At 41.8% G+C, this 24947-nt stretch overlaps 1 protein-coding gene across 6 annotated transcripts in view; it reads right to left on the bottom strand.

Moving 5' to 3' along the window:
- Positions 1-24947, bottom strand: part of TTC29 (tetratricopeptide repeat domain 29) — a 416217-nt gene that overhangs the window by 52755 nt on the left and 338515 nt on the right. For all 6 annotated transcript variants that reach the window (XM_073604681.1, XM_073604698.1, XM_073604674.1 and 3 more), the window contains 2 exons: positions 8941-9064; positions 2195-2426 (listed from right to left, as the gene is read on the bottom strand). In XM_073604681.1, the coding sequence (XP_073460782.1) occupies positions 2195-2426; positions 8941-9064 (356 nt within the window). The remainder of the gene's footprint in view (positions 1-2194; positions 2427-8940; positions 9065-24947) is intronic.

The raw sequence follows: 24947 nt of genomic DNA on the forward strand, positions 1-24947 counted from the left end.
TTGCTGACTGTTTTTTTTAATGTTCCATGGCTGTCATTGATATTCCTGCTGTACTACTTAATGCATAACTAAACCAAGTTAGACATGTGACTATGAGTTGCCTTCATACCTGACATGAGCATGCTTGATCCATGCAGACTCACCAGAGCCTGAATCCAGAATCAGATTGACAAACTAGGAGCATGCCCCATAAAAGCAAAATAACAATGTCATCTCCCACAGTTCTATCCCGAGAGTGTACTTTTAGGCAAAATAGGCATTGAAGCCCCACTCAGGGTAATGATTACTAATATGATACAAATATGTTCTAGGATCAATATAATCAATATATATCAATAAAATCTGCACTTTGCCACACCTTAGAATAATAAGGCTGGGTTCACACCTTTCTGTTGGTGCTCCTATGCATTTTTATGTGCTTTTAATGTGCATTTATATGAGTTCTGGGCTACTTTGATTCTGACAGCCAATCAAAATTTGAGTAAAGCTGACTTTGCTATAGGAGGGGCTGGTTACCATGTGCTTGAATTGCAAATAATTGCATGCTACATCAGTTTTTTAATTCCCTGCCATCAAAAGGACATACAATTTGTCAATGTACTAAAAAAATTACCTACGCTGTTTTGGCCAAAGTATATCAACACAGTGAACAGGTGTGAACTACCACCATTAAAAACAATGGCAGAGCTGTGGACATGCATTGAAGGGCATTTCTCCTGTGCATGTCAAATCACAAATGTGTGAACAAGGCCTTAAAGCAAATATAAACAATAGGGTAAGAGGCTTGGCGCACAAAGGACCCTGAGAAAAGGTGCAACTGGCGTTATTGATATATTACAAGGTTATGTTATATAGGTATGGTGACATGCGGGGGGGGTTTGCGGATCCTCTAGGTTAAAGTCTCTAAAGGGTCTCTTAATTAGGTTGCTAGACTGTGTTCCATATATCAGCAGCAGTGGAGGCTGCTAGACTGTGTTAGGTTCTTCAAGAATGGCTTGAAGAAGGAGCACGCATGCTCTGAACGTGAAGCCTCCTCTTCCTCTCCAGACCCAGAAGCCACATCACCCTCTGAGCTCCCAGCGATTTCCATACCGACAACGAGCAGCCAGTGTGGGACACCACATGCATCAGCCGCTAGCCAGATACATTAGAGACGCACACATAGCCGGACTTTCCTTGGGCATACAGAGCGGGACTGTCAAGCCTTACAAGCGCTGTTTTTACTTTCCCTTGTGAGTACCTGTTTTTACTTTTATTAAACTGCATCCATAATACTGTACTTAGAGGCACTGTATTATTCCCCTCTTGTAAAGCAAATATAACAAATATCAGCAGCTCTATTTCCCTCTTTATTATAAGGTGAAATATACTTCATGCCTTGATTAGAATGCTGAATATGACAGTTTTACATTTACATTGCAGATCCCTCTAATTATATAGAAATTATATAAACATAGAAATCCAAAATATACCAGTAAGTTTGTTCGATATAGTAATCATGTTACCTTTTTCATTTCCAAGTTTCCCACATTAATGGTCATGCAGAACCAAATTTATGTTGTAGTACATACAAATATTGGCTGATAATTTACTGACACAAGAAGAAATCTAATTGACCTGACATCATAGACTCTTTACCGCATATTCTGTGATTTGGACATAATCCAGATTTGTCTTTACTATCAGTAAGGGTAACCAGCCAAACATATCTTAACAATTAAATGTATTTTAGCACTAGTCATCAAACATCTATTGAGTACTGTATATAATTAGCACGGTTACTTCTTATAGAAAAAAGTTTTAGCTAGCATTGCAGTTTTCAGTTTGTTGTCAACAACCAATGAGTTGAGGAAAAAGTCTCTACTACCTATGAAAGTAAATGCAAATTGGCTTAGCTGGTGAAAGGCCATTCTTTTTTTAAGCAATGCTATGTGTTTTTTTACACTGGAAGAAGGAGCTGTCATTATGGACGGCTGACCTCACAATCTACTGATAAAAGGAAGCAGGCACCGTAATGATTTCCATTACATTATATTGCACTTACAAGTGTGTAATAGATTTAATTCAGTGTGAAACTGCAATGAAAGCAGGTTCATCAGCTAGAGCAAACATTCTAGACAAACATTTGCAGCTACAGTAAATCACTTAACCACTGCATGTATATGACTGCTGTGTGTTTCATAACCAGCCTTACCGGCATTAGCAGGGTCACTGAACATGTCACTTCTGTTCTTTTTCCATGCCAGCAGGTACTCCATGCTGACATAATCTGCAGCTTCTGTATGTCTGCTCACAGCCAGCATCATCGTGTGTGCCTTTGCAATGCCGAAATGAACCTGGGCCTCTTCTATCAGCTGTATTTCTTCGAGACCGACTGCTGCCTCATAGGCTTGAGAAAAATAGTGGCATGCTTTCTCATAGTTTCCCTGGCAAATCAACCAAACAAAAGTTAATAAATAACTACTTCATTCTTGCTGATGAATTATATGGCAACGTTGCATTGCAGACTTTCTTGCTACAACCTGCAATTTTTAAATATATTTTAAGAACATTTCCACATTAAGTTACTGATTGAATTGTAAGCATTATGTAGGTTGGAGTACACATACGTTGTTGCTTAATAAAGTAAATATATTGAACTTAAAGTGGACCTTGCATTCACAGTAATGTGTGACAATGCATTCAGGCATTTTTTGGGGGTTACCATCTACCTCCTTGCAGTGTCAGTGCAGTTCTTGGCTGTGTTCACAAATGTCTGATAGAGATCATCCCCCTGCTGCATCTTCTAACCTTCCTCCTGCCTGCAGCATACTGATGACAATATCTGTCTCCATTTATCTTCTGAGCTCTTTATGCTGTCAGTAAGGCCAGCCATAGACTGTTCAAATCTCAGCTAGTTCACCAGGGACCAGCCGAGATTTGAACCATGTATGGGTAGGCTGATTATATACAAGTCGATCCATCGATTGACTTGGGTACAACAAGCATGTTGGATTTTTAGGATGGGATTATTGGCAGCAGCTATAGCTGCTGGTAATAATCACTGTGTTCCCCCAGCAGGGACAGCTGCCCCCCCCCCTCCTCCAGGAGAACACAGTAGCTCCACTTGCACTGTTGATGGGGGAATTAAGCAATTTTCTTTCCTGCAATTAATTTCAAGGGGTTCAAATACTTTTTCTTGCCACTGTACATGCTATTCACTACATAGTGTCCTTTTTACTACTACTATAACATACACTGTTTAATCCAGGTTGACTGGTTCAGCAGGGACCGGCCGAGATTCAAACCATCTATGAGCCCACTGACTTTACACAAGCCGATCCATTGATGGACTTGGGTATAGCCAGCATGTCGACTTTTTGCATGCTATTATTGTCAGTGGTTATTTATTTATTTATTTCAGGTACTTATATAGCGCCGTCAATTTACGCAGCGCTTTACATATACATTATACATTCACATCAGTCCCTGACCTCAAGGAGCTTACAAGCTTTGGTCCCTAACACACAGTCATACATACTAGGGCCAATTTAGACTGGATTCGATTAACCTACCAGCATGTCTTTAGAGTGTGGGAGGAAACTGGTGTACCCAGAAGAAACCCACGCCCCTAGTAATAATGGCAGGGATGGCTCCCCCAAACCCCCCCCCGGGAGAAACACAGTAGGTAGGCGACTGGGATTCCCCCATCAATACTGTCTGTTTTGATAGGGGAATAAAGCACCATCCATGACCACTGACTTTAGTATGAGTGTAGGTCAAGATCTTAGGCCAATTGGGCCAATTGCACACAAGCGCCAAAATACATGCATCCAAAAGCATTTGCTGCTAATTTCTAAAGGCATCTAGAAGCATGCAACACTAACCAGCTATTCTTTCGAATTTATATTTGTCTCTAATTATCAGTGGAACCTCTTTATAAATAAAAGGTAACAATCCTGGTTATTCCAGGTAACAGGTTTTGCAGTATCACTTGCTGCAACTGAGGCTACCTCTTAAAAGGAAAAGTACAACCAAAGCTCATTTGGCTGTACTTCTCCTGTGGATCACAGAAGTGCATTTCGTTCTGCACTCCTGTAACTCGTTTTCAGCCAACAGCGGGCTGAAGCCTGCTGTCAGCTGACGTCACAAAGCCGGTTCAGGCTGGGGAAAGATCACAACCTTTTGGTCAGGATCCACCCAGATGCCTGTACCGGCACCTGGCTCAACCTCCAGAGCCTGAGTCAGCTGCTCCCGCCCCCTCCACAGCCCAGCGTTCTAGTGAGCACTGGAGAGCCAGAGCAGACATCGGTGACTGACAGTCACTGCTGTCAGCTCAGAGCGGCGGGGAGAACTGAGCGATCAGTGGTGTTTGATCGATCAGTTCTCAGCCTTAGAGGCAGAGGGGGAAACCTAGGTAAGTATGATTTCTAAAAACAAAAACAATCTCAAACTTCTCTTTTAAAGCCTATTGTATGTTCGGATAGACTATAGTAGCCCAAGTTGAGCCTATTTGAATCTGTGTTGACTAATCTTTCACACCTCTGAAATAAATAATAATTGATTTTTATTGCAGTACAACGTTGTGTGGAGCAGACAAGTTTTGCTTTTATGCACTCAAACATACAGTACATTACAAAGTAGTAACTTTCTGCTTTTGTATTTTTGAAAGCCACATAGTTTAGGCTGTAATTCCCCTTGAAAGCTCTGGTAACATAACAAGGGATAAGGACACCAAGGGAACTGAAGCTGTCAGTAGTTATATGTGCGAAATAGGAAGCACAAAGACCCAGTTTTGTCATTGTACTCAGGTGCAAATCTGAACAAAACGCAGCAAGTTTAATTGTTTAACATGCAATAGATTTTTTTTTGCTGTCCAGCTAGGTTTTTATGAAAAAATTGATTTAACTAAATACCTACAAATGCCATATAATGGTTTGCACTCTGTAAAGATGCATTATTACACAAATAGATGTCATTAGACTAATGCAAGGGTTAAACCATGGCACTAATTCATTACTCTACATACTCTAAGATGCTGATTTATCATTAGATGCTATAGGGTTAATGTACTAAAGGCAAATAGGTTGCTCAGATTGCAAGAGATTTTTTACTTTGCAAGGATCACTTCCCTTAGCTTAGTGAATGAGCTGAAGTTCTTCTGACTTCTATCATCCAATCTTGTACAAGGAAAAATAGTTTTTTTTAATTTTCGTTGCAAGTGGCTGGGTGCTCTTAAGTAAAGTTTTGATAATTACACCACATTTACTAAGGGAACACCCCCTTGCAAACTGAACAGCCTATTTGCCTTTAGTAAACCCCTATGAGTAGATTGTAAGCTCTAACGAGCAGGGCCCTCTGATTTCTCCTGTATTGAATTGTATTGCACTTGTACTGTCTGCCCTAATGTTGTAAAGTGCTGCGTAAACTGTCAGTGCTATATAAATCCTGTATAATAATAATAATAATAATAATAATAATAATAATAATAATGAGTTATAGTTCTCTATTGCTCATTGCACTACAGGTGTCATTGCTACTTAACCACTTGCCGACCGGCTCACGATGATATACTTCGGCAGAAGGGCACGTACAGGCAGATTAACGTACCTGTACGTTGCCCTTTAAGAAGCAGTTTGCGTGCGCGCGCGTGCCGCCACGACCTCCGTGAGTGTGATCGTCTCACGGAGAGGAAGAACGGGGAAATGCTGATGTAAACAAGCTTTTCCCCGTTCTGCCTAGTGACAGGACACTGATCACCGCTCCCTGTAATCGGGAGCTGTGATCAGTGTCGTGTCACACATAGCCATGCCCCCCCCCCCCCACAGTTAGAATCACTCCCTAGGACACACTTAACCCCTACACTGCCCCCTAGTGGTTAACCCCTTCACTGCCAGTCACATTTACACAGTAATCAATGCATTTTTAATTGCACTGATCGCTGTATAAATGTGATTGGTCCCAAAATCACGCCAAAAGTGTCCGATCTGTCCGCCATTATGTCGCAGTCATGATAAAAATTGCTGATCGCCGCCATTACTAGTAAAAAAAAAATTATTACTAAAAATGCCATAAAACTATCCCCTATTTTGTAGACGTTATAACTTTTGTGCAATCAATAAATGCTTATTGCGATTTTTTTTTACCAAAAATATGTAGAAGAATACGAATCGGCCTGAGGAAAAAAATGTTTTTTTATATTTTTTTGGGGATATTTATTATAGCAAAAAGTAAAAAATAATGCCTTTTTTTTCAAAATTGTTGCTATTTTTTGTTTATAGCGCAAAAAATAAAAACCGCAGAGGTGATCAAATACCACCAAAAGAAAGCTCTATTTGTGGGGAAAAAAGGACATCAATTTTGTTTGGGAGCCACGTCGCACGACCGCGCAATTGTTAGTTAAAGCGTCGCAGTGCCGAATCGCAAAAAGTGCTCTGGTCTTTGGGCAGCCAAATGGTCCGGGGTTTAAGTGGTTAAAAAAAATAAATAAATAAAGTAAAAAATGAAAATAAAAGGCAAAAAAGTACAAGAGTCAAATAAAATACATACATAGACATTTTGAAAGGATTATACATGTAAATTGTTTTTTTTTCTCAACTGGTGATAATAGAGGGCTGGTGTGTGGTTATTATGCTCTGTCCTACAGATGTAAATTTAGCCCATTTGATGTCTATTTCAGCATTCAAAAGACATAAATTAAATGCAAAATATTTCATGACATAATGTATTATACTCATACACATTTTTATTCCCGTAAAATGCTTTATTTATTTTCTTGTACTGTATTGCTTTTTGTTATTTTTTTTTAATAAAATGCATTCATATGCTGTTTATTTGTTAACAAACTGTAATAGGATATAGAATTCCAGAATGACTAATTATGCTATTACAGCTCTTGGATACCTCGATGTATCTTTAATAGCAGGTGAGATACAGGGAGTATTAAAGGTCTGTCGAACTCAGTCTATCTGCAGGGTGCTGCTCATACATACTGAATCTATAATAATCTAGACATTCCAGCCATGACTAACTTAATGAGATTTTCCTTTTTATCTTTTTGTATCAAACGATTTTTTTCCCCAATGGTCATCTTAATGGACTTGAGAACAGCAAGAATTGGTGAAATAGCTTAGCTCCTTTAAAGACCCATATCACACACCATATGTCACAAACTTTAGCTGCTTCTGCTTTCACTTGGATTTTAAACATCACAGATCCGCCCCCATACTGTGTCAAAAGTCAGTCTGGGATCATGATCCTGAAATCTTCCCTGGCTGGAAACTGTAGCAAGCAGGATGCCATGAGCACGGGCTAATCTTGCCATAATCATAACTGGCAATTAGCACACTCTAACCAGCTGTCAAGCAGCAGACCGCAAAGAGTGACTCTTCCATTTAAACGACCAGGAAAGCAGTGTGTGCACTTTTTTCAAAGCTGTTCTTTCCTACAGGGAATTAAATGACACAAAGAAGTCACCAACATTACCACTTCTACAGCACAAATGGCAGGCAGTTGCACACACTGCTCTACCCTCAGCAAGCAGATAACTTGCAAAATACACATACAAGGTGCAGTTGTCAAAAAGCACGCAATGTCAGTTGTGCCTGCTATATATAACAGGCACATTAAAAACTAACTAGGAAAAAAAATATACTAAAATCCTCTTTTTCTTTGCAGGCAGTTTGTGGGTGCTATTTGTGTCCCTAATGCTATAAAGGTGGTCTGCTTTTACAGAAAATTCAGTTTTTACGACTACAGTTTTATCTTTAGGTGTCTTAGTCCCTCCTAAAACATGTATTGACTGATCTTAGTACACTTTTGTAACAACATCCAAGTATTCATGACATATGACATGAATACATGGTAATTACTCCTCAATTAATAAATTGTGATCTATGCAAACCCTGCATTCCAATTGTTTTTAATGTTTTTATTTAGTAAAATGCTTAGAATACAGTGTTCCAGTACCATGATATCAAGTACTATATTTAAAATCTGTTAAAGGTGAATTCAAGGTGTTGATATTTTATACATAATGGGGTTGATTTACTAAATCTAGAGAGTGCAAAATCTGGTGCAGCTGTGCATGGTAACCAATCAGCTTCTAACTTCAGCGTGTTCGAATAAGCTTTGACGATAAGCTCCCCGGTCAAATCGGCACGATTTGACATGTCAAATCGCATGCTAGATCGTAGCCTATTGCCAGTAGCAGCACTGCCCCTGACTTTTCGGCGCTGCACCGATTTCCAAAAGTAGTTCCTGCATTACTTTTGGTGACTTCGGGGGCGATTTCATGAGACATCTGTGCATTACCTACACAGATGTCTTTCAAATCGCCCCCGAACTCGCACTGAAATGTGGCTTTGAAATCTTGCGAGTTCATCTGAACTCACAGGATTTCAAATCCGTGAATGAGGGCTAAAACCTGGAAGCTGATTTCTAGGCAGAGCTGCACCAGATTTTGCATGCTCCAGTATTAGTAAATCAACCCCAATGTAAATAACATACCTGGCCGATGACCATTGAAGCTGGAAATCATGGAAGTAGACACTGCTAATTCAATGATCTCCTCTTGCTTCTGGATCAAGTGCTGAGTGGCTGGCTTGCTGCATTCTGGACAGAGGAGGTTGGCCACTCAGCATGGGCACCATTAAGACAATGCAAGGCATTCTCTGATTGGATGAGGTGGTGAGGCAAGGCAGTGATGGGTCATCAGTGAAGGATACAGACAGGTGAGTGGTTTGCTAAACTAAATAACAAAGTCTGACCAGAATCTCACATTTTAACTCTTATTTTAAAAAAAGTTCAGTAGCGCATAGCAAAAGATTGTGATTGTAAATAAGCTAAAATGACTGCAATATATGTAATAGATTTTTTTTACAAAGCTAGAGTTTGACTTTACATATCGCAAAACTGAGTAATTATTCACAGTGATCCACCCCTGAAAGAATCAATACTTACTCTTGCATTGAAAATGTCTCCAAGGCAAATACACGTCTCTACAAAGCTTTGACACAAATTGCTGCTTCTGGCGACTTCTAGAAAGTTTTCCAAGTACTTGATGCTTTCCACTATTTTTCCTTGGCTGAAAAAAAAAATTAATCCAATAATTTTTGCATTTAGAAAAATAATTTTTCATTCTAGGATTGCATAGGATAGATTACAGATTTCAGTGATCTTAGGAATCAGTTCTATCTAGCTGCTCTCAGCACATGTTGGGGATTTCTGTACACAGAGCTGTTTAACCAGCTGCTGCATAACTATAATGTTTAACCTTTCCTCGGTCTGTCATCCATACGTATACCTTCATCTATGTACACTGTATGAATCATCTACTGCTTAATGACACAGTGTTATTGCTGCTTCCAGTGTCCACTCACACAATGCCCTTGCTGTCTGTGTGGCTGTGTAGTGGATGGTACATAAGTATAGGAAGTGTTAAGAAACAGCTGTGATGGGACATTGTGTTATTGAGCAGTGGCTATATTATATCTATTGGACATTGAGACAGGCAGAAAAAACAAGTATATACTGCTGCTAAGGCAGGCCATAGATGATGCAATTTTCTTTCCTGCAACCCCAGGTTGCAGGGAAGAAAATTGCTTGATTCCCCCATCAATACAGCCAGTGTTAATGGGGGGATCCCTCTCATGGAGCTCTTGTGTTCTCCTGGCGGGGTGGCGCAGGGAGTCTTCTGCTAGTGGATACAGCTGCTGGCAATAATTGCATCTTAAAAATCCAACATGCTGGTTGTACCCAAGTGAATTGATTGACCTGGGTACAATCAGCCTGTCCATACATGGTTCGAATATTGGCCAGCCTCTGCTGACCAGAATCTGCTTTCATTGCAGTTTCACACTAAATTAAATCTATTACACACTTCCAAGTGCAGAATAATGTAATGGAAAACCATAACGGTGCCTGCTTCCTTTTATCAGTAGAGTGCAAGGTCATCTGTAACATCCCTCCCACTGAGCTATTGAGTTCTCCCGAGGGGAGCACGGGAAGCCATCCCTGCTGGGAGAACACAGTGAATATTGCTAGAGGCTATAGCTGCTGGCAATAATCGCGTGTAAGGGGCGTGGCTTGGCTGGATCCCGGAATGGCCGCTTGATCACAGAGCTCCTGCCACCCGAGGACCATAATCAGCTTTCTACGGGGAACCGCCGCCTCTTTCCATGATGGGGAAGTCTAATAGGAGCGTCTCTGCCTCCCGGACACCGAAAGACCCGGTCACACAACTCAGCCGGAACATCCCGGAGATATTCCGTACACTCCGGTCAGGCGACCACGAGGCTTCACAGACACCACAGGCCTCAGGCCCTACCTCCCCTAGTCACAGCTCAGACTTCCAGTTTGAGGAAGGAGACACTCGGTCTCATCGCTTCAGCCCTGCAGTGAACCTATCGGACTTACAGCACGTAGCATCCAATATCACTAACAACATCACAGGCACCTTGAAAGCGGCAATCTTAGACCTGAAGATGGACATTCAGGCAGTGGCGGCCCGCATATCAGATGTGGAGCAAACTACGCAGCTCCATACAACTGCTATCAGGCAAGTGCAGCACACCTACGATGCCCAACTCTCATATCTTTATGATCTCCACCGTCAGGTCGAGGACCTTGATAATAGGGGCCGGAGACATAACATTCGGGTGAGGGGGGTCCCCGAGGGCATGGAAGTGGGCTCACTACCCCAAGTTATATGCGCCATTTTTAATGACCTCTTAGACCGGCCACCAGACTCCCCAATCGAGATGGAACGGTTACACCGGGCCCTCAGACCACCACCCAGGGATAATGAGCCCCCAAGAGACGTCATATGCTGTATAGTGAATTTTCCTCTCAAGGAAGAAATTTTAAGAAAAGCCAGAGAAAGAGGCCTTGTACAGCATAATGGCGTAGAGATTAAGCTTTTTCAGGACTTGTCACCAACTACACTGCAGAACAGACGCGCTTTGCGCCCCCTGCTGGACCAACTCAGGGCGAGGAACATTCAATATTGTTGGAAGTTCCCGTTCTGCTTGTCTGCCACCGCCAGAGGCCGCACAGCTCTCCTAAGATCTCCTGATGACTTACCCGCCTTCTGTGAGCAGCTTGATCTACCCATGACGGAGCTCCCGGACTGGTGCTCGTTTCACTTCCCATCTGAGCCATGGCGACCGCTATCACACAACCCCTCACCGAAAGCGCAAAGACATCGCTCCAGACGCCGAAGATCATGTCCCCCTTTGCCCGGAGCCCATACCTCACGTTGCGACCTGGATCACCAAGCACTGGGACAACCTGCAACCCCTCGCAGGATCCATCACGAGGCCTGAAGAGTGCTCATTTCTGGACTCCTTAACCCAACCTATATAGGACCGTTCACCCATGAAGTTTTTGTTCTGTTTTTTACGCCCATCTTGTTTGTTTTTTCCGTCATTTATGTTTCAGCCCACCTCACAACAGGCCTCTATCCACCCCACCTAAGACACTCACTCTGTTGGTCTGTCCGAATGCACCGGATGCAGGAACTTTCCCTAGACCCCCTGGAGTCGCAGGAACGGCTTAATACACCTAATACACCGCAGAACTTGTACCAACGATCTCTGTCACTTACCCCGCACTGGGAACATCAAAACCAATAGCTCCAGCAACAACAATGTCACTCTCCCCCGTGAGATGAGCTTCTACACCTCGTCCAGATGATCGGAAGATGACTTACCACAACCGTAACTGGTCGATGCCTCCCATTCCTGAGACCTCATCCGCCCCCCCCTTCTCCCCCCTTTCCTGCCCTTCCTCCCCTCCCCGCCCTTCCTCCCCTCCCCCGCCCTTCCTCCCCCTTCCCCTCTCTTCCCCCCCTTCCCTCCTCCCCTTCTCTCCCACCTCACTTTTCCCTTCTCATTCCCCCCTTTCCTTCCCCCTCCTTCTCTTCCTTACTCAAGTTCCTTGCCCCCCCTCCCTCTCCCAATTGGTAGATGCTTATAAGATATAGTTATATTTGATATATGTGTTTGTTTTTTCTTTGTTCCCCGGAAGTCACCAAGGCTGCGAAGGGTAGATCCCTGCACCCCCATCTACAACCGTGGTGGCTCTTTCTGAGCAATCTACAGCTACTATCGTAGTGGCTCTGTCACCAGTAAGGTACACCTCCTTGAGATACAATCGATACCCTCTCTAATTACCCCCGGGACACCGAAAAGCATGCCTTAGGGGCTCCGGGCACCTCTTGTTCTTTTAAGGGACCCCTGAACCTGGGCACTCGTTTAGGTGCAATTAGAAGGTAATTTCTGTGAAGTGGGTAAGGAGAGAGGATGACCACCACTAAGCTTTATAACTCTTTGATGCAGCCCCTGGTCTCAATACGCCTTTGGGTGTCAGATTCAGAACCTGTTTACCCCTTATAATGATGCCACCATACCAACAACTGTGGAAAACATATTTCCGAAGTTATGAACCAGGATGACTATACAAGTTAGTTTGGTACTGTTATATGGGTGTTATTTTTCTTTCTTTTTTTACTTTGATCCTTTTGTTCAGTCTTTAGATTTTACACTGTTAATGTCTCATAGAATATAAAGGTAGCACGCTACAAAACTGAAGTTGACCTGATTTGTTTTCCCCAATATTCATGTTTGTACCTTTCCCTACGGAACTTCTACCTCCTCTGGGTCCTCCACATGGCAAAGGAGCAGGAACCCAGTCATTCTCACTAACCCCCCGCAGCAGATCTAGTATCTAGTCTGCTGACCATCCAGCCTTCCTTTCTACAGGTGGATTGGTATTTCCATCTCCACCTCTGGTATTCCCCCCACCACCCCATCCCCATATTCGCCCACTCCCACTGATTCCTTTTCCTCATCTCCCTCTTATCTCTTCTCTGGGGCTTCCCCCCCACCCTATATCTATTCCTCCCCCCACTGATCCCCCTTCTTCTTCCCTATCTTATACTCCACTGCCCCTCCCCCGCTTTTTTTTTTTACCTAACCGCCCCGGCGTAGTCAGGCTCCTTTCAGGTGGGATAGTCAACTTCTGTGTCCCTGACTCCACATATAAGCTAGCTTCCGCAACTCTAGGGTGACAATGGCCCCCCCAGCACCACTAATGTTGAAATGTGTCTCACTTAACGCAAAGGGTCTAAATGTTCCCAAAAAGCGTTCACAGGTTCTGTCCGCACTCACCAAGCAGAAAGCCCAATTTATTTTCATTCAGGAGACTCACTTCCGCTCCAACTCAATCCCAAAACTTTCTAACCACATATACCAGACAGCTTTCCATTCCACAAACCCTTTAGCAAAGACCAAAGGAACATCCATTTTAGTTTCTAAACATGCCCCCTTTAAACTTGTCAACTCCCTGATAGATCCTGAGGGGAGATTCGTCTTCCTCAAAGGTTCCTATGCCTCTAGACCAATCACACTGGCAAACATTTATGCTCCAAACGATCCTCAAGTCTCATTTTTTAGGATGGTAAGTGACCTTCTACTCTCCTTTAAGGAGGGTGTGTTGCTGATGGGAGGAGATTTTAACGTGCCCCTCAACCCAGACCTTGACAGCTCTTCAGGCACCTCCACGATTTCGTACCGGGCCCTTCGCCAGATTAAATTGCAACTTCAAGGCTTGGCGTTACATGATACATGGCGCACGTTGTTCCCCTCCGTTCGGGATTACACCTTCTTCTCCATTCCCTTTCAAAAATACTCACGACTGGACTACTTTTTCCTCTCCCAACCTGACTTAACTTACCTTACACATGCCACAATTGACCCTATGTACCTATCTGACCACCACCCCATCTCGGTTTCCTTGACCTTCCCGGACTCGATCTCTAAAACTAAAGTTTGGAGACTTAACTCGTCCTTGTTAAAGGATGAGGAGTTTTCCACGCACCTAGAATACAGCATAAACACGTATTTCCAGGAAAATTCTACCCCGGACATATCTCCTATCACAGTTTGGGAAGCACACAAATGTGTGATCAGAGGGGAACTGATAACCCAAGCAGCAAAAATAAAATGGAACCACCAGAACACGGTAGATGACCTGATCACTAACATCAAAAGACTAGAGACCACACACAAACACTCTCATTCTCAGCAGACACTTCAGGAGTTGATGCAATATCGCTCAACGTTGTTGGAAGAATTGGGAAAACGCACTAGACGCCGCTATGTCTTGCATCAGAGAGTTTTCTATGAGCAAGGCAATAAATGCGGGAAACTATTGGCCTGAGCAGTCCGTGCCTCTAGACCATCCAACACAATACATCACATCCGGACCCAACAGGGCACACTACTATCTAAAAATGAAGATATTGCCCATTCCTTCGAACAATATTATAAAAACCATTATAATTTACAACCCCCCAATCAAAATTTAGATCAAGGTGACCTCAGAAAGGAGGCCATTAAAAACTTCTTGTCCCAATATGGCCCACAACCAATCTCACAAGCTCAGGCAGAAGAGTTAGAACAACCCTTTTCCACAGATGAACTACAAAACGTCCTTAAGCAGATGAAAACAGGCAAAAGCCCGGGCCCAGACGGGTTCACGCTGCAGTATTGTGTTTCTTTCAGACTCTAGCCCCAAAGATGTTAGCCACTTTCAACTCCCTGGCCAACCCCGCAATGCCCATGGGTCGCCTGTTAGAGGCCCACGTCACGGTTATCCCGAAAGAGGGCAAGGACTCCACACAAGCACAAAACTACAGACCTATCTCTCTCCTTAACGTGGACATTAAGATCTACGCAAAAATTTTAGCCAATAGAATGTCCCCACTTCTACAGAATCTTATCTCTTTAGACCAGGTGGGCTTTGTTCCTGGATGTGAAGCCAGGGACAACACCATCAGGGCATTAAACCTTCACCATTGGCTCACCACCACAGAGACACAGGGTTTCTTTTTGTCATTAGATGCTGAGAAGGCATTCGACAGAGTGGCCTGGGATTACATGCATGAGGTGCTCAGGAAGATTGGCCTTCACCCGCGCATGCTGGCCCACATCTCGGCGCTGTACGCTTCCCCTAGCACGGCAGTAAGAGTTAATGGCCACCTGTCGAACGCCTTCCCTATTAGAAACGGGACTCGCCAGGGCTGCCCCCTCTCGCCTCTGATATTTATACTCTCATTAGAATCCCTCCTTAACAAATTAAGAGATAATCCCAATATTAAAGGGATTAACATACAAGGCAAAGAGTATAAAGTTTCTGCTTTTGCAGATGATATCTTACTTTCCCTGACCGCCCCAACTACATCCATACCCAATTTGCTCAAAGATATAGAACACTTTGGGTCCTTGTCATATTTAAAGATCAACTATGCGAAATCGCAAGCGCTAAACATTTCACTCACAGCATGGGAGGTGGAACGTTGTCAGACATCCTTCCCTTTCCAGTGGAACCAACGGGCTATACCCTATTTAGGTATCAATATAACTACTAATTATATATATGGACTTATATAGCGCCAACTTTAGCAAGGTTCTAAAATAAAGCACAACTCGACCTCAAGGAATGGGGAAAAATTAATGTATCTTGGTTCGGCCGTGCTGCTCTTTTAAAAATGGTAACCCTGCCACGGTTCCTCCACATTATCCAATGTCTTCCTATTAGCTTTCCGGTCTCTTTTTTCAAGAGGATGTGCACACTGTTTCTTTGGAAGGGCTCACCGCCACGCATTAAGTTTTCCCGTCTCACGCGTCTAAAACTCAGAGGTGGTATCGGGCTGCCCGATCTGCACAAATATTTTCTAGCAAGTCACCTCTCCCGGCTCGTGGATTGGAATATAGATGGAGCGGGAAAGGTCTGGGTCACCTTAGAGAAATCGTTCTCCCAAATCCCACTAGAGTCCCTACCCTGGATTTTACCCAAACATTGGCTACAAAAAATAGTAGGACACCCTCTCATCTCAGCCTCATTAGAAGCCTTCAAACGGTCAATTAAAACCTCGTCAATTTCCTAAATCCCGGGCCCATTAACCCCACTGAGGGGTAATCCTGACTTTACACCAGGGCTATCACCATCCTTTCTTAACCAAGCCTGGCCACACGACAGAATACTAGCTTACCAGTTTTATACAGGTAAAACGCCTAGATCATATGAGAACCTAGTAGACTTGTCCCCTCTCCATTCCTTCCCCTACATGTTACATGTATGGTGGGAATGTGATCTCATTCAACCATATTGGAAAGAGGTGCACGATCTTATTACACACATTACGACGTACTCCCTAACATTCGCCCCTGCTCAATACCTCCTACACCATACCCACTTAACTAAAAACGAATACTACAGGTCACTGGCAATGCACTTGGTGAATGTGGCTAGACTGTGCGTTCCGACACATTGGAGATCCACATCCACCCCTACGATTGGAGAGTGGTTTCGTAGGATCTCAAGATAGAGGAGATAGAGGAGCTGGTCCATATATCGCAGGAGCGAATCCAAAAATTTACGACCACATGGGCCTGTTGGACACACTTCAAACTGTCTCAGCGATTTGGCAAATATAACCCCTGAACCTTTCCAACTTTCCTCCTTAGGGGATAGAAGGTAGAGGAAGCTGAGCCGGGGCGGGGGGGCAGGGTGGAGACAGGGGGGAAGACCTTGTTCCCTTCCTCCCCCCCCCCTCATTTCTTTCCCTATTACCTCACCAATCCCCCTCCCACTGTTCCTTTCTCCCCTGCATCACTATTGTAGGGCTTATTCTCTGTGTAATTTGATCCCCCCCCCTCCCTTCCCCCCTCGTGCCTCTTTTTTCCTCCCTCCCTCCCCATTTGCTCTCCTCTTACCCCTTTCTCCTTTTTCTCTCCCCTTCTTCTTTTCTGTTGTTTCTCTTTTTGCTCATAACCCTTACCCTCTGAATGGTGCTATAATACTCCTTCAATACTTACCTTGAAAGGGTTAAATAAGACAATCTGTTAAATGACTGATGTACAACCTAATATTTTGAATTTGATATTGGTTATGCCTATGTTATCTATCTGTATCTCAGATTTGTGAAACAATAAGTACCATGTAATATCCCGGTCACTGTTTACATTCTCTGTTTTGTGCATCGGACAATAAATATTATTATGGAAAAAAAAAAAAAAAATAATCGCGTGTAAAAATCTGACATGCTGGTTGTATCCAAGTCAATCGATGGATTAACTTGGGTACAATCAGCATGCCCATAGAACCATGTATGGCCAGCTTAAGCAGTGGATGTTACAGAGGTAGAAAAGGGACACTGTGTAGTGAAAGGCATATAGAGTGAACCCCTTGGAATTAAAGTGGAAGTAAACTTTCCTATCGTTTTCAGCCAAGGAAGCTGCCATCTCGGTCCCTGTTTGATCTGCAACTGCCATGATGCTGCACATGTGATCAGTTATGACACCAACCATTGGATGGTTTGACAGTTTGGTTGAGAGCAGAACTAATGGCACATGCCAGAAATGTTACTGTTTTTTGAAACTGTTAAATCAATGAATTTACTTATTTCCAATTTAACAGTTTTGCTGCAGTAATTTGACATAAAATGTGATCTGATCTATGTCATAACAATAAACATACACATTGTGATTAACCTAATAATACACAAACAATTCTAATTTCTTGTGTCTTAACACAACCATTAACCATTCACAGTGCTGGAGGATAAAGTAAGTGAACGTTTTGAGTTAATAGCTGGTCGAAAAAAAAAGAAGGAAATGCTGGGGTACACAAGATATAAAGTGAAGAATAGAGCTTTCACCACTTAAATTGTGATAACAAATATTACATGTGTAGTGCACCCCCTAAGGAGCTGCAAGTAAACTGAGATCTCCCACCCTGCACAGCCAGGCACACAGAATTTTCACAGGCTCTCTTGAGACAGAAAACAGTCCGTGACTTTGCTTTTTTGTTATCTATGGAGGGTAATAACTTGGATATAGATGGGTGGTTATGGGATGCCCCTTCAGGGACAACTTCCTATATACAGTCTCTATATACAGCTCCTCTTCTTCCTCTAGCACACACTTGCTTGCAGGACCCAGCTGGATCACTGTGAAGATCTGACAGTCACCCAGTCAGATTAAAGCGATAGCCCATTACAGGCATTAACCAGAGCTCCCTTATTGTGTAGAAAGAATTACAGTGTCCAGCTTGTATCACTCCTGTGTTTACTGATCCCAGTGCCACCTCTTCAACCCACCTGGCTGCAGCTGCCCATTTCACTAGCCCTCCAGGCTAACTTCTCCCCATAGACCTCCAGACTGACACTCACCAGCCCACCTCGCCGACTCTCAGGAGATCTCCCAGACGTGCTGACCTGCTCCTGCTGTCCTCTCTCCTTGCTCCCGTGCCTCCAGGAAGGGCATCCTCAGTGTGTTTTGGCAGGATTCTTCTAGCACTCGATCCCCAGCCTGAAGTTACCCCCCCAGACTAGGGGGCACATTCAAGGGCCACCAACAGCATCCTCAGCACTCCATCTCCATCCAGCTACCCCTCCTGGCAGGACTCGTGCCTATTTATGAGGTGGCCAGCCCCCTGCCAGCCCTTTACTGGGGATTGGCTGAGGCCCTCATAAATATTCCAAGCAGCTCCTTCTAACCTCCACCCACTATGTCTGGAACATTCTACAATGTCCCAGAAAACAGGAGGAGGCACCAGAGAAGCTGCTAGAATGAGTCACCCAGCCCTGAGTCACTGAACCCTGACCCGGATTCATAGCTCAGGCTTAGCCCTGAGCTAAAACTAATTTTTAGCTACACTAACAAAAACCTATCTATATCTAGCACACATACATACTAGAGGGTGTTACACATGAAATATAAAAACATAAGGTAGCGCTAAATTTAATTCAGTAAACATACACTTCAAGGTGCAAATTTGAATTTGTAGTAACAAATTTAAAATTATCATACAAAACCTCCCAAAATATTGAATAAAATTCATGTATAGAAAGTGCACCATGCAAATTAAGTCCACAATGAACCACCAAGTGAGATAACACAAATGATTCCATGGAAAGTCCAATTTCTAGGGTTATTCCTCTTAGGTATAATTATGCTGACTTGATGTGGATTCTATGCATAACTCCCAAGGTCAGTATCTCCACCTGCATGCAATGAAGCCAAAAAGACCACTTTGCAAATGTTGTGGATCATCAAATTATAAATGGTCAGGAGTGCTTGAAACCACTAGCCCATTAATGGCATCCGGAGCCATGATCTCCAGAGCCTTTATTTAAACAAATTACCATGCATTTACATCACATATCACCATAAGAGCATGTTATTAAAATCCCGCGATCCAGCAAAGCAGGTAGATCCTCTCACGCCGAATCCCCAGCTGGTCAAACCTCCTCCGGCAGAAATTACTTCAAGTAAGCTCTTTCTGTAGCTCTGGGTCAGACCTGCACACGCCTCAGCAGGAATTTTTGACCATTCCTCTTCACAAAACTGCTTCAGCTCAGACACATTTGTAGGATGTCTGGTGTGCACTGCTCTCTTGAGGTCATTCCACAGCATCCCCATAGGGTTAAGGTCTGGGCTCTAATTGGGCCACTCCAAAAGGCATATTTTTATTTTCTGAAGCCAGTCTGGGCTGGATGTACCAGGTTTATCAGGTTTAAGGAGGAATTAAAATGTGTTGTGGAGTCTGGATATAGATCGATGGTCTTGACTAAAAATGAAAGCATGTACTTGATACCTAGTTCTTGTAGAATTTCTATCATTTATATGTTGCCTAAACTCACAAAAATGTACGGTCCCGGCCAGCACGTCCAATCGTAAATGGGACTGGGTCAGCGTCAGCTATGCTGGGGGATTATCTGGATAAGTTTCTTCAGTCTAGTGTGACGCAAACTAAGGCCTTTTTAAAAGATATAAAAAATTGTTACAGCAAATGAAGGAGATACATTTAGAGCGAAAATCTGAAGTATTTATGGGTATTGCTGATGTTTTGTCATTATATACCATTAGTCAGCATGATGATGCATTCCATATGCTCAGAAAGTTTTTTTGAAGAAGGTTCTAGACTTTTGTCTGTTCCATAATTATTTTTATCGAAATCAATTTTATTTACAAAGAAAGGGTTTTGCCACGAGCGCCAAGTTTGCACCCAGCCTCTGGAATATTTTTATGACAGAATGGGAAGACAAATGTGTTTTGATAAGTCTAGACCACAGTTATTATTTTATCAGAGGTTTATTGATGATCCCCTGATCAAATGGAATGGTTCAGAAGAATCAGTACATTCCTTTATGGCACTAATAGTAATAATACTAAGCTGGAATGTCCACTAAGTAAAGAGGAAATTTATTTCCTAGAAGTAACTTTTTTGAAAAGTATATTTCAAACCTACAGACCGCAAAAGCCATTTTTTGGTAAATAGTGGGCATCATCTGCCATGACTGAGAAATATCCTGAAAGGACAGGTGATGAGGGTCAGAAGGAATTTTACGTATGATTCTGATTTTCTCATCCAATCCCAGGTCATTGAAGAAAAGTTTATTCAGAAAGGGTATAAGCAGCTGGATAAAATAAAACAGGAAGTGAAAAAGGATGATTTCATTGAGAAGCAATGGGGGTTCATATTTAAGTTTCACTACCAATTTAGTGAGGTGGAATCCATATATAGCAAACATTGGCACATAGTACATATGGATAGGGTTTTGGGACCTGTGTTGCCAGTAGTACCCATTTTTATATACAGAAGGGCCCTAAAATTTGGGGGCAGAGTGGTAAAAAAGATATTGGACCTCCCAGTGAGAAATCCTTTTTTCACTGAAGGAAAAGGCTTTTTTGCCGTGAATGCAAGGCATGCAGGTGTGCAAACAGTAATGTAAGGAGGCAAGACCAATTTGTGTCCCATGTAGATAATAAGGAATATCAGATTTCTGAATGTATCACTTGCAATATATGTGGTCTATGTCCCGCAATGCCCATGAGGCCCACAATATGTTAGCCGCACTAACCGTCCTCTACAAAAGTGCGTTGCTGAACGTGAGCATTGTGAATGGTTTTAAACATAGTGTATCTTTACATTTTACGCTAGCACGTGGAAGAGACTCCTCTGATTTGCAGTTTTGGGGGGTTGATAGAGTATATCCCTTCTGGGAAGGAACCAACAGGGTTAGGAACCTCTCCCAGAGGAAGACTAAATGGATGTATATGCTTTATTGTCTATATCAAAATTTATATAAATTGCTTTAAAGTGATTATTGAGTTTTAAGGGGATATTTATTTAGTTATATTGAACCCTTTTTTTGCAACATTATTACAGGTCACGTTTATTCTTCCCAGTTTCATATTGGATCTAATTTGGAGTTCTGATGAGTTATTTTTAAAAGCACTGATTGTAAAATAACTATCTTAATATTAATGTGTGTTTGCTCATATTTTTTGCTTGTATGTTTGTATGGAGTGATGTATTGTCAGCATTTATCTGTTTTAGTTGTACATATACAGAGAATAAAGAGACAGAATACCCACCTAGTTCGATGTTTAGAATTGTGCTATCTTGTATCGGGTTTATATGATGGCATGTTTTACTTTGATGAAGGCCCTGCATCATTAGGGATTAAGAACTATGGGTGGGTATTTAGTTCTGGTTGCTGTGCCATGCACTCATCTCCTGTTATGAAGTCAGAAGGATGAAACAAATCGGGCGTGGCTACACGGCTACCAGAAGTGATGTCAAACATTGATCCAGAAGTCATGCGGTCCACTCGGCCCTTATACATGTTACAGCAGGTCTAAAGGCACATTTTTAATTTCATTGGGAGTATTAGCCGTTATTTTTTATATTCTTGCAAGTACCTTTTAGCCATATTTTAATAAAGCTGTTTGTACATTATTACACTATTTGGGTTTTTTCTTCCATTTTTGGATTTTTTATGGAGCTGCATATGGAAAGGAAGATTTGGAAGTTTGATGTGGGAGAAGAGGAATTTAATCATTTGTATATTAAAGCGTTCTATGCCAATCATACAGTATATAGGTTTGTATAGAGGTCCGGTGAGTGGCTGACCTGCGGGCCCGGAGTGGCATTTTCACTGAAGTCACATGGTGTTTAACATATGAAAATTATGGACATTCAGAGCACCAATATTGTGGACATTAGGAGCACTTTTTATAGGAAATTTTTCATGGGTGATTGCAAGAGGCGTATGCTATATTATGAGGCTTAAGACTAGAGAACACAATTATTCTTTTCTAGCTTGTTTATGTATTAATTTATGTTTTTTCTGGTGAATTTGTCCAGTAAAAGTTTCAGTAACTGGAAGTGGAACAAACTATAACCCCTGACAGGGTTTCTTACAATGTCTATCTCTTATTCACACAGCTTAAAACTCTGTTGCTCTAATGCAGCCCTTTTTATCCTTTTTACTTCAGAAGAACCTTTGAAATAATGTTCAGATCTTGGGAGACCAAAGATAATGGGGGTCAGTTGAAAAAATTACACTTACATTGGTGGTCAGTGAGAAGAATGGCCTTCTAATGGACAAGTGATGTTGGCCTCTGAATTATGCAGGCACCATCAAATGAGTAGTCAATCAACCACAACACAAGGAATTCTTATCAACCAACTTCAAGAAATATGCTAGGGTTCCATGGAACCCTAAGTTGAGAATGGCTGTTCTAATGTCGTAGACATCCCTGGTTGTACTAAAGTTTGTTTTAACCCTTGGCATGTAAATGTGGACAAAATATAAATAAAAGCATGTGAAATAAAAAAAGGAATGAAAATACCCAATACTATTATTTTAACTGTTAACTGCAAATAAGTTATCAGAATACATTAGCTTTTACAATAGAAGTCCTTTAAACATTAAACATAATCATAAATACGGGTGCTTTTCAAAGAATACGTTTACTACTAATGCTTCTACTAGTGCAATGGTTACTATAAATAACAATAGTAATCTAAGCTACCTGCTATCTATCTATCTTAATGCTTTGTACAAATAAAACATCAGCACATCATCAGTAGTACAGAATCAAACACAATCTCACAGAAGAAAAGCTGAGGATAAAGGACAAGGCTGTGATGTTAGACAAATATTAATTTCTCTTTTCCCAATTCTCTGAATGCAGTGCACAGGTGCAGCCTGGGGAGCATATTATGGGTTATAATCACCAAATTCATTCAACCAGACCTCAGAGAGTTAAAAGCATATATTCTGAGGAGCAGGACTCTGCAGTCCAAAGGAAAAGAACGAAAAAGCTTAGGGATATTTGTCTACCAAGGTGATTCCAGTTTCCAGATGGGCAAACGGGACTTTAAACACCCATATCCCTTGACAACTGTCCAATTATGTATATCACACTTGGCCTACTGTTTGCTGTAGAAGTAATCAATAAAGGATGTGGTTGACTGAACATAGGTTTTGGTTGAACCAATGCATGAAAACTTAATCATTTACTCAGAATGGAGAAATCAAATAGAGCAGGGATGCAACTACCACAAAGGGGATTCATGATGGTGCTCTAAGTTTGGAGCCTACAGATGAAAGTATTAAGGTAAATGGAATCAGTGAGAAGGGAAATGTATAAAAATAAATCGCTTTCTTCTAATTTCAGGAAGTATTCCAAAAGACACCAAGTTCAATATTAAGGTAAGCACCACAAAGGACAGCCACACTAACAAACATACTTTGTTAAACATTGTATACAATTTATTTCTGGGTAATTAATTTTAAGACAGATATTGAGAGCTAATATCTTGCATACGTAATCATTTTTATTATATTCCTAAGAATAAAGCATGTGCATGTTCTACTCATGTGTAAACTGAGAGGATGAAATAAAAAGTTATTTATTTCTAGGTTGCAGATTATTATGCAGAGTAGAAACAACATTGCATTAATCAAGGTTAAAAACTGTTTGCTTTATTTACTGTGCCCCGGTGTGCTATTTTACCACCCCTGATGAAGCTCTAAATTAAGTGAAACATGTAGGGTTTCCTTTTTGTTTTTGGGGGCACCTTTGTTTATTTTGGGGGTTTCTCACACATGGTTTATGTTTTGGTATTTGATGGTCAGCAGTTTGAGTAGCTTGCAATTAGCAAGCTTTTGAAGTAGCAAGACTTACTAAATTAGTTACCCCAGAGCAAAATAAGTATCTTGAACTAGTCTATTGGATAGAGAGAGTTTATTTCATGGGAAGGCAGTTTTGGAAACTATTAAATAGGAATTTAGATACTCCAGAGTATTATAGGTACCTATAGCCAGCCTATTGGAAGAAGAGAGTTTAGCTGATAGGCAGGCAGATTTGCAGACCATTATATAGGAATATCATTGAGATCCCTATACTGGAAGATTGTTCTAGGGATTCCAGTTATTTATCTACAGCCTATAAACAATCAATCAGTGTAAAGAAATGGTACAGTGAATTGAGGTACTCCAGATTTCTATAGGTACCTGTAGCCAGCCTATTGCAAGGAGAGAGTTTACTTGATAGGCAGGCAGATTTGGAGACCATTTTAAAGGAATATTATTGAGATCTCTATATTGGAAGATTGTTCTAGGGATTCCAGTTATTTATCCATAGCCTATCAACAGTCAGTGTGAAGAAATGGTACAGGCAGAGATGATTGTAGCAATTTTTCCAGCAACCTGAAGTTTTCAAAAATGCTATTGGATTCCTGAAGCATGCACAAGTTTATTGGTCACCTGTTGTAGAGTGGGGAGACAATCTACCTAACCTAGTTTAAAGGCAGCCAGTTTGTACACATAATGCTATCTTTTGTTTCTATGTGTGTGTCTACTTCCATTTTGCACAATACAAGAAAGTGCTAGAAAAAAAAATATAAAGCTTAAAGTCCATAAAAATCAATCCAGTGTTTACGTTGCTGTAAAGGTTTTTTGTATACTCAAAGTAAAAAAAAAAAAATCAGAGTTGGACTTTAAGGACTGTAACAAGTAATTTTCATATCTCTCAAAGGCCACTTTCACATGATCTTTTCTGATCAGGTCCGCCTGTCAGTTTTTCAGGCAGACCTGATCGGATGCT

This window comes from Aquarana catesbeiana, linkage group LG01 (assembly GCF_042186555.1).
Source record: "Aquarana catesbeiana isolate 2022-GZ linkage group LG01, ASM4218655v1, whole genome shotgun sequence".
Taxonomy (NCBI): Eukaryota; Metazoa; Chordata; class Amphibia; order Anura; family Ranidae; genus Aquarana; species Aquarana catesbeiana.